A 10,593-nucleotide genomic window follows, 5' to 3' on the forward strand; every position below is an offset into this window, starting at 1 on the left:
TCACCTAAATCATTTTTTTTAATCACTTTAATTTTGCAAGTGACTTAAAATGTTGCCTCTATGCAAGCACCAAGCACTAAACACTGAGGTTTCTAAAAGAACCCAGACAAAACCAAAACCAAACCAATAACCTAACAGAACTGACTGCCCATTGCAAAGCGCCGCCCTGCACCCTTCCTGCCCTTCCTCCGAGCTCAGATTCCATGATCCTCTCCCTCCTGAGGTGGTTTTTCCTCTGCAGCAGCCTCATGCTGCCAAGTCCCACCTGTACTTGATGCAGACTTTGACCTCAAAGACCTGCCTCAAGGGAAAGGCTGGAACGCTCCCAGCAGGGTGGGTCAGGACAGAAGGGACCAGTCCCAGCCCCTGGGAAAGCGTGACAGGCTCCTCGGTGACATTCACCTATGGCTGGATTGAACTGGCAACCCCAGGGAACCTGCCAACGTAAGCTCCGAAGAGACTGGCCTCAAGAGCCGTCAGGAATTTCCCCTCTCTCCCCATCGGGCTCAGCCAGCTGTTCCCAGCAGGCTCCAGTTTGAGCTGTTCTAGAGCACCAGCAGCTCTGCTCCTGCAGTTCCCCAGCTGGGCGCTCCCCCAGGACACGTTACGGAGCGGGGCTGTGGGCACGCCAGGGCTCAGCTAAACCTGCTGCTTCTGCTGCCACGTACCTTAGCCTGTTTTTCAGGGTGCTGACCTCCCGGCTCAGGCCCTCGTTCGCCTCCGTGGCATCGTCCAGTTCACGCTGAAGTTTACGGCGGGAAGCGTTTGCACGCGTGGCTTCCTCTTCAGCCTCCTCCAGCTGGCGTTTGAGCTGCTTCATTCTGGCATTTGCCTTTTCCATCTTAAATATAAAAAAACCCAAACAGGTAACTCGAGATCAGACCAAACTAACCAACACTGCGTCCTCTCTGCCAGGAGATGAACCCTTGGCCTCACTGCAGACACCGGCCTGGAGCCCTGGAAACCCAGGATGTGTAACAGATCGTCACACCCAAGCTAACAGGCGGCAGTTTTGACTGCAGGAACTACTCTAGTGGTTTAGTCATCAAGATTCCCTTAGATCTTTCTGTTAAAATGCTTCAACTGTGGTTTTGTTTATCACAAACAGTTCTCAAGAGCACCTACCTGCTCCTTGTACTGGTCTGCGTGTCGGCGCTCATCCTCCACCTGCATGAAGACCTCTTTCAGTTTCTTCTCCGTACGACGGACCAGTTGGTTAAAAAAAAAACTAGAAAAAAACAAAAGTCAGAGTTTGTCCCCGCACTGACAGTCTGGGAACACAAGACTTGCCCTTCCCAAAAGGCTCTCAGCTCCACGTAACCAATATCGAGTCCTGCCACCGGCAGCCAAACCAACGCGGCTTTAGCAGGCTGGGGGCTGGCTGAGAGCATGAAGACTCGGCGCTGGAGCAGTATCAGTAACAGCACGTGGATCGAAAAGAGGGGTAGGAAGGTGCTTCTTCAGCTCAAGATCGAGCTGAGCAGCTTTGAAGTTCCTGTTAACCAGCAACACAGTTGGCAATAACCTCTCGCAGAGCCAAAGGCACAGAAAGAACAGAGGCGGCGATAAGACAGTCCCCCTTTAGGTTGTGGGAAGAACTAGCTACAAATAAATAAATGATATATAAATTTGGAGGACCAAGATGGCAAGGAAAGACTCCTGCAGAGATCAGGCTTCATCTCAGCTAACTAAAGCCATCACGCTGCTCCACTGGCTTCCTCTAACCAGAGGGACCAGCTGTCTCCAGGGGATGTTTTGTCTTGTCTCAAGAAACATGTGCAGCGCCTCCTGGATCCTGGGGCTTCCAGGCAGCACATCCACCTGGTAAGCCTCAAGGGTTTGCAGTTTTAGTTAAGGAGCAAATAGATTCTGAAACTTTCATGCCAGTTACTTTGCAGCTGTCTTGTTAAAGCCTGGCCCCTGGAAAATCCATTTCCAGATAACAAACCCTAATGCCCGTGGCTGCAAGTTCACATCTCAGCCCTAAAAACAACTCAGGGCATGGAGGTTTGAGACATTCAACTGACAGAGCAAACCCAAGTGAATGGATTTTTTCCCCTTACTTGGCTTCCTGCTCCAGCTGCTCTTCTAGCTGTGCAATCTTGGCTTCTAGAGTAGAAATCGTTGCCTTGAACTTCGACTTTACAGACCCCTCCAGCTCCTGCAGCTTGGCTTTCAGCTCTTTGTTCTGCCTTTCCAGTTGCTGCCGTGCGTTTTCACTCTTCTGGGCAGCGCTGCGCTCTCCGGCCAGCTCCGAATTGAGCGTGTCAACCTTTGGGAGGACAAGAAGAGCACAGGATCACTCGATGCTATTGAGCCTCCACTTACGCACACGTCGAAACACAAACCGTCCCTGTGGCATCGCCCACGACGGACTCACCTGCAGCGTGGTCTTTCGGAACCGCTCGTTGAGAAGCTCCATGTTGCTCTGCTCTTCCTCAAGCTCTTCCTCCAGCTGTGCGATACGAGCTTCCAATCGACGCTTCTCGTCCAGCAGCGCCGACCTAGGAAGGAAATATTTGGGGTGGGATGTGTTCAGATCCGACCCGAGGCTCCCGGCGGGCTTGCTCCTCGCGCTTCAGGCATCGCGAATTGTCGGGAGAAGCTCCTGTGGCAGTGAGCCTCTTTGTAACAACAAGGAATTTTTATCATGAAGCCAGGGCAACATGGAATTTGGAAGCTGACTGTGGAGAACCACAGCTGCCAGTGCCTGAAGTTCTCCGGCTGCACAATTAATGATCACGCGTCTGACGACTCACTTTCCTGAAGCGCTGTTGGCAATCTCATCAGCCAGCTCGTCCCTTTCTTGCTCAGCGTGACGACGGGCTCTTTCGGAGGCAGCGAACTCCTGTTGAGGTTTAGGAAAAGATTAGTCACAGCATTAGGAACCTCAGAACTTCCACAAACAGTTTTGCCTTCTGGTAACTTCTGGGAGATGCTGTGAAGCGCGACAGCCCTGAGGTCTTTTATTTGATAAGCAAGAGGCGACGGCTGTAGAAGCGAGCAGGACACATTGTCTGGATATTTCCTCCCAGCTTAACTGCCCTTTGACTACAGGGGATTTACTTCTCCCTGTCCATGAAGGGTTCCTTGCATAAAATTAAGTAAGAAAAAAAAATTTTGCAAAGAATGGTAATGTTCAAGCCCTAAACAGCAGGGGAAAACCATTCTGTCACATGCTGTAAATAAGTTCAGTGAAAGTGGGGAGAAAATTAGGCAAATTTTGTAGGTTCTTACATAGCACGACTGCAAGCAAAATATAGGAAACAGTTTTAGCACAATAGTATAACCAGCTCTGAATCTCATACCAAAAAAACTGTGTTAAGTGGCAGAAACCCCCAAGCACTTGCCAAGGAGGACAATCAAACATGCTGCAAGTGCAGGACTGCTGAGTTTGAAGTCCACAAAAGAATGACCCAGTTGAGCTCGAGCAAGTCTGCAAAAGCTCAAACAGCAAGTGCAGTGAAATCTGAGCAATTAATTCAACCTTGGAGCCACTACAGGGCAGAAAAGAGGCAGGTCCTCACACCAGGCAGCTCTGCTGATGGCACCTTGTGGCAGAGCAGGGAAGTAACGGGCGGTGAGTGAGGGAGCAAAACTCCAGAAAAGTTCCAGAGGAATTGCCAAGGAGGAGGGAACCCGTGCCCCTAAGGGAAAGGGTAGGGGAGCCAAGAGGGCAGGGGGATAAACCTTCTGCACTCCAGTGGTCCCCAGAGGTTCTGGAGAGATTGTTTGAGGTTTTTACGTATTTCCAGTGATCCATTTCAGCACTGACACCACGTGCTGCGCTTCTCAGAGACTCTTGAACCACCCTGCAAATTTAAGTGGGGCCAGACAGTAACGCTGCCCTGCGAGGCGGGCAGAGAAATGAAGTCCAGACGACCAGAACGATTCCTCCAAAGCCCTCAGAAGTTCACTAACGACCTGGGGCAGGGAAGAAGTCTCCTGGCTCCCATTTCTCTGTTCAACTCACTAGGTTGCTTTTTACTTTTTTTTTTTTTAATTATTCTCTGACTCTAGTAAAGAGAAACAACCCTCTTAGATTTCAATCTCACCTCCTGGAGCTGAAGGATTTCTGCTTCAAGACCTTTGAGCTTCTTTTCGCTCTCTTTGGACTGCGTGAAGATCTCATCCCTAGATGCACGGGCTTCCTCCAGCTCCCGCTGGTAGTCCTTCATTTGAGCCTGCAGTTAGAAAGCAGGAGGTAAAAAAAACCCCACCAAACCACAAAACCATGCTGAGTTAGGACAATCGCAAAATTTATTAGTTGCTCTGAAGGATTTTGGCCCTTAAGAGGCAGGACCTTCCTCCTAAAGCGGCTTCATTCACTGAAAATTTTGGGCAAAACCAAACACTACCAAATGCTGGATGTTTTTCTGGGAGTGGGAAATAAATTCTTGGCATGAGAACTGCTTTGAACTGCCTTTTTTTTTTTTCTTGCCAAACTAAAAAGAATCTTGTAGCTTTTTAAAAGTGACTAAACTTTACTCCTCTTGCTTTTCTCTGAAGCATTTTTGGCTGAAAACTCCTTAAAAAGTTGAATAGCTTGAGGAAGCAGCTGTCACCAAGAGCTGAGCTCAAATCAGTAAATCCAAAGATACAACTGACCATAATTTTTTTAAAATGCAGCTCAGAAAGCAATATACAGTAAATCCTTGTGCAAAGTGTTGAAATAAAGAAAAATATGACACTGAATAGAAGTACACAGGGGACAATCTCAGCTCCTCACTGACAAAAAGACAAGAGGGGTTTGGGACGGGATAAATTCAGGTCAAATTCTCTCTGACACAGGTGAGCAGAGCCGAGTCTGACACCCTTTTCGCCTTTGAAAACCGACAGCCTTGAGGGTCCAGCTCCAGGAGAGAGAGCAGCTCAGCTGAGGAGCTGGTGCCTACCTGGAGCTTCCGGAGCTGTTTGATGGCTTCGTCTCGAGCCTTGTTGGCAGCTTCTATCTGCCCTTCCAGGTCTTTCAGATCCATCTCCAGCTTCTTCTTGGCTGCCACGGCCAGAGCTCTCTGCTTGCGCTCATCTTCCAGTTCCGCCTCCAGCTCTCGCACCTGCAAAGTCAAGGCACATGACAGGCTCAGTCCAGGGAGGGAGTAAAAAAGAAAAGAAATACCAAAAAACAGCCCAAAAGGCCTTTGCAGAGCAGAATTAACATTCCTCCGGCAGAAGAGGCTACGGAACAGCAGCTGCACGGGAAGATGCTGCAGATGGAAAAAGCACATCTGCAAATTAGAAGCGGAGATCTCTGAACTAACAGACAAAAAGGGAAATCAAGACAATAACTCCATGTTGGAAGTGTTTCCATTTTATCTGTTCAGCTGCCCAGCGACCAGCTGCTTGCCCAGCACACCTGCCTGCTGTCAGGTATCACCCCAGGGCAGTCACTAATTCTGACTGAACTCCTAAGAGGAGAATGAGAAGTAGACTCACCTCATTTTCTCAAGGAAAAAAAAAACACACCAAAAAACCCCCAAGAAATCATTCCTTTTGAAACAGCTGCACCACCAGCATTTACACACCAGGGTTTTTTTCTGATACAAATCAGAGAAGTATCTAAGGAGCAAGCTGACACGAACTCAGCCACACTAATGCAAAAATAAAACTGAGCCAGAAATGCCACAGGTGACCCTGATGAAAGAATGTATTTGGTTTGAAACGAGCCTCCCTCCTCGCTGGGTCAAGAGCTCCTGCCCAGCACAGGCTAACAGGGGTTTTGTATTGCAGTAAAGCCCTCCAGGATACGTTTCTGTCTAAGAGATCTCTATATTGGTGATTCTCAGTAATTGCACATTTTTGTTTTCTCGTGATAGACCTTGAAATATTGAGTGTCTGCTAATATTAATTCAGAACTATCTTCTCTTACAAGCAGGAACTTTTAAAGGCGTTTCTTGAGTCTCTTCTGATCTGCTTTGCGTTACCACAATTCTCAAGTCTGGCAAATCTGGAATTACCACTTTCAGTCTATCTCGACATCCATGGATTTGCTCCTGTATATTAAATAGGATGGGGTTTAAAGTCCAAATAACATCCCCCTTGAAATACACCCAGGCAGCAATAGCCAAACCTCTGTTGAGTGTTTCTGGAGTACCACCAGCAGCAGCCCACCACAGGGATTTCCACAGGATGGGATCTTTAAGCAAAGAATTTTATTTTTCCTGGCAGCTCGTTATCACTGAAGCCATAGAGCTTCAGCAAAAAATCCACACACCCTTCTCCTGATGAAACACAGTAAAATGAACTTACTTGTTTAACCAGCATCCTCTTTTTCTCTTCATTCTGTTCATCTCTGGCTTGCAGATCTCTCTCGAACTGAGCTTTCATAGCTTGCATGTTCACCTCCAAACGAAGCTTAGCATCTTCTGTGGCCTGCAGCTCATCCTCCAGTTCCTCGAGCTGAGTCCTCATTTCTTCAACCTGTTGCTCTAAAGTCCTCTTTGACTTCTCCAGCTCATGGACCTAAGCCACAAACATGAATCAGACCCTCTCCTTCGGGCATCTCGACACCAGCAGTTACTAACAGCCAAGTGAGACGTTACTCAAACTCAGCCCACTAGATTTGGGGATGCTCTGGATCAGACACCAAACCAGAAGAGGCAGAGCAGCATCTCTAAACCTGCATTAGAGAAGCCAACGAGCCTCTCTGCAGGTTACAGGGAGACGAGCTGTGCAACAGACCAGAGAAAAAGCCGTAGTGAGACAAGGTCTCAGTCCAGTGCAGGTGCCATCAGGCGTGTGGCCAGCAGCTTCTGCTCTCCCTCTCTTAACATCTTTTTTCAAGAGGCCTCACATTAATAAAAACCACTCCCTCACTCTTAAGCATTTATTCCTCCAGAATTCTAGGTTATAAATCAGCTTCCAAAAGTCTGATTTTGGTGTCAGATATACTTTTCCAGCCAGGGCGTTTTCCCTTGTTATCCCCTCTGTAGTAAATACCAAAACAGGACGTGGAAACATACTCACATTTTTGCCCACATCATCTTTAGAGCTCATTAGGTCTTCCATATCTGTGCGCAACTGTTTGTTCTGCCTTTCAAATTCTTCCTTAGCTTCCAGGGCTTCCTCCAAAGCCCGGGCCAGAGACAGCGCCTTGGTTTCCTTCTCCCTCGCTTCTGCTTCAGCACGATCTCTTTCCTCTGCATATCTAGCTGAAATGTTCTTTTCTTCTGCCAGCATCTGAACATAACACATCATTCATTCATCTCATCAGTTTTATAATCAGGTCCCTCCTGCCTCGGGTGGTTTAGTCAATGAAGTGGTTAATGCTCGAAGTTTAATTGGCTTGGGAAGGTGTCTGGTCTCTCAGTCTTGATCAAAGTGCTCTAACAAAAGAGCTACAGCTACTTTGAGATGAGATGAGGAAAGCAAGCTACTCATCAAGATTAAATAAGTTTTACATTGTCCTCGTCTTCTAGTCTTCACACCCTTTCTCTTAGTCTACCTTGAGGGATCATGATACTACTCTTAATTTTTTGTTCCAATTGAAATCCCTTCTTGTATATAGAGTTTATTACTTGGTCTAACCAGAATCAAAGTTGGCATTTAGCTCACCCCAATTCTACGTGACAAGCTATTCGTAAAAAAAGCCAAGCTCACCAAAGGTTTATCAATAACTCTAGTCAGACCCTATGCATTGATGATACAAACAAGATGCCATTTAAAAAAATAAAAATCACAGAAAACAGCAAGATGAAGCTCAACTACCTGATCAAACTTCTTCTGCTTCTTCTCCAAGTTAGAAACAATCTGGCGCTGATGGTCTAGATCTACCATCAAGTCATCCAGCTCCTGCTGCAGGCGATTCTTTGTCTTTTCCAGTTTGTCATAAGCCAGTGCCTTCTCCTCCAGGCGCTGGCTTAAGGACTCCATGTCCTTCAATAATTTCTTCTTGCTTTCCTCCAAGCCTTCAATGGTTCCCAAGTCATCATCTACCTTTTTCTTAGCATCGGCCAACTAAAATGTAACAAAAGAGAAAAAACCTTTCCTTGGTGCATCACGAGAAGGAAAGGCAGGCATGATGTCCAAAACACAAAATCAGAGATAGATGTTATTGCAAGCTAACGTAAACCAAAAGCTGTGAGCTAGCACGATACCAAGTAGGAGAAAGCCCTGCCCGTTGCAGTTGGTTGTACAGGTCACTACTGCCATGGAGAAAGAACGATCACGGGAAATTTTACTCTGAGATCCAGCCTAGCATGTGTGCAAATCACATGATACTGTCCCGAGAGGTTTGGGCCACCAATTCGTCTCACCCGGGAGATGAAGGCTTCACACAAGTCCTGCTGCTTACACCAGCTCACCTGTGACTGCAAGGCGAGCATCTGCTTCTCCAAGTTCTTTCTGGCCTCCTCCTCCTCTTCCTGCTGCTCTTGCAGGTTGTTCTTCTCCTCTTCCAGCTGCCGAATCCTACTGCTCAGGTTGAGTTTCTGGCGGGTTTCTTCCTGAAGCAGCTCCTGTGACACAAACGGGCACGTTCAAAGTTCGGTTCGGTTCACAGCGTGTGGCCCTGGGCTGCCACCCTCCATCATCCACACTGGGCTTCAGGTCTGATTATTTATCTCACAGCGTTTTTGTACAAGGACATGCTTATGAAGACAGCTGAAATTTGGCTTTTTTTAAAAGGCACTGATCAATCCTGAGCACCTTCATAAAGCGTATTTCCCCCCTCAAGGAATCCACATTACTGTTACTTCTAGAAGTTAAGAGATTATGGTTCTCCATCTTTAAAGGGACGAGCACAGAAGTCACCCTTAAATTTTGTTTTTCTTCTTTCACACAAGAATATAGAGAACCTATTTTAAGCCACCAGGGAAGAATATATAGCAGCGAATGCTGCAATGGCAGCAGGCTTCCAAGTTCTGCTGCACTGCTTAAATACGAAGGTCAGTTTAAAGATAGCTCCACTCTGGCTGTGGAAACTTCTGTCACAACAGAAACTAATGGAAGGTGTGACCACAACCCCCTCTCTCCCCCATCCTGGTCCTCCCAGATCTCACCACTTGTGAGTAACACTATTTAAGTAGTGACCATTAGCATGTTTGTACAGGGTGGGGGAAACAGAGTACATTTAAGGTGAATATATATGCCTAAAGCTGCACTATTTAATTCCAGAATGAAGACTGGCAGTTTGAACGCAAGCTGTATGCACTCAAGCTGGCAGTACAAGGCCAGGTATTGTCCTCGTGTCTGTCATATACCCCAAAGGTCTTATTTAAATTCTACTCAAACTGTTTTTGACTGAATTGTTATCTCCCACAGAGACTAAGATGTAACAGAAACTGAAAGGCTCCAGTCTATCAAGTAGTGGATCACATCTACTGCAAAACTGACTCCTGCCTTTGTCTGAGCAATCCTTACACATCTCATTTCACTAGACATAGATAGGAAATACAGCTTCCACTCAAAGGACTTCCCAAACCACAAAGCAAAACGCATTTTCTGTTGCTCCGTTCGCGCTTCAGCGAAGAATGAAAGCTTCAGCGCAAAGGCCGAGCCTCGCTGTGCACACCCACACCCACGCACCTGCGTGTCCTGCAGCTGAGATTCCAAACTGGCGGCATCCTTGGCAAACTTGATGCCTTTCTTCTCCGCTTCCTCCAGGAGACTTGAGACGTTATCCAACTCGTTCTGCAAAAGCAAGGGGTTTAGAGGTAAGGGCGTGTAGCTGACTGGCAGCAGAAGCTACAGCCCATGGGAGCTGGAACCATGGAACACGAAACCTCGGCACGTTCTGAGTCCAGCAGGGCAACAACGGACCCCAGCAGAGAGATGCAACAAGCTAGAAATACTGGAGTTTGGCTAGAAACTTCAGGTTGGATGAAAGTCTGGAACTCGAGCGGTGTAACATAACGAGAGTTCAGCACGCTATGTAGTGGAGCGCGTCACTCCAGTATCTGCGTCACTTAATGCTTAATTACTTAAATGCTATTTTTAATTATAGGACTATTTATTTTATGGGACCATTAACTTGAGGATTATCAGGGTGGCAGTTGGGTTTCAAGCATCACTGCAAGAGAAAAGGTTACTACGAGGTGCCAGCTTGTGCTATTTTAGGCTGCTCTATTTTTATACACAGCGGGAGACTGCCTGAAAGCTTCTTCCAAAAAGAACCGGGCCATTCCTTCTTTCAAGTACTTGTTTTAAAAGCATTTTGATGATTTTCTCCATTTCCTAGAAAAACAGGCCTCCACTTGCAATCCCGACCTTGCCAACTTCCCAACTTTGAAACACGAAAGGAAACCTGTGCCCACCATCGCTCACACCTACAGATGAGCTCAGCTCAGTTCCCGGCCCAAGCCCAGAAGGTGCAGGCAGCTGTCAGCACAGCCTCCCGCAGGAGCTGCTCCCCAGGATGGGAAGCCACGTCCTTACAAGCCACTGCAGTTCTCCCACAGCCCCAAAATCTCAGGAGGAATGGCACGGCTGGTCAGCTGTCTCCACCTGAGGCACAACAACACTTTAAGGTCTGCCAAGTACGAGGATGCTCAGAGGGCTGGAGCACCTCTCCTGTATAGACAGACTGAGGGAGTTGGGGCTGTTCAGTCAGCAGAAAAGAAGGCTCTGAGGAGACCTTATTGTGGCTTCCAGTAA

General features: G+C 47.4%; 1 protein-coding gene across 1 annotated transcript in view; it reads right to left on the bottom strand.

Annotated features, from left to right (window-relative positions):
• Positions 1-10,593, bottom strand: part of MYH10 (myosin, heavy chain 10, non-muscle) — a gene marked incomplete at its 5' end in the record, with an annotated part of 53,462 nt that overhangs the window by 644 nt on the left and 42,225 nt on the right. The window contains 12 exon segments of the mRNA XM_009864512.1: positions 669-841; positions 1,126-1,228; positions 2,037-2,272; positions 2,381-2,504; positions 2,760-2,848; positions 4,056-4,184; positions 4,896-5,057; positions 6,250-6,462; positions 6,967-7,179; positions 7,708-7,956; positions 8,304-8,456; positions 9,526-9,630. Coding sequence (XP_009862814.1) covers positions 669-841; positions 1,126-1,228; positions 2,037-2,272; positions 2,381-2,504; positions 2,760-2,848; positions 4,056-4,184; positions 4,896-5,057; positions 6,250-6,462; positions 6,967-7,179; positions 7,708-7,956; positions 8,304-8,456; positions 9,526-9,630 — 1,949 coding nt within the window.

This window comes from Apaloderma vittatum, unplaced genomic scaffold (assembly GCF_000703405.1).
Source record: "Apaloderma vittatum isolate BGI_N311 unplaced genomic scaffold, ASM70340v1 scaffold11592, whole genome shotgun sequence".
Taxonomy (NCBI): Eukaryota; Metazoa; Chordata; class Aves; order Trogoniformes; family Trogonidae; genus Apaloderma; species Apaloderma vittatum.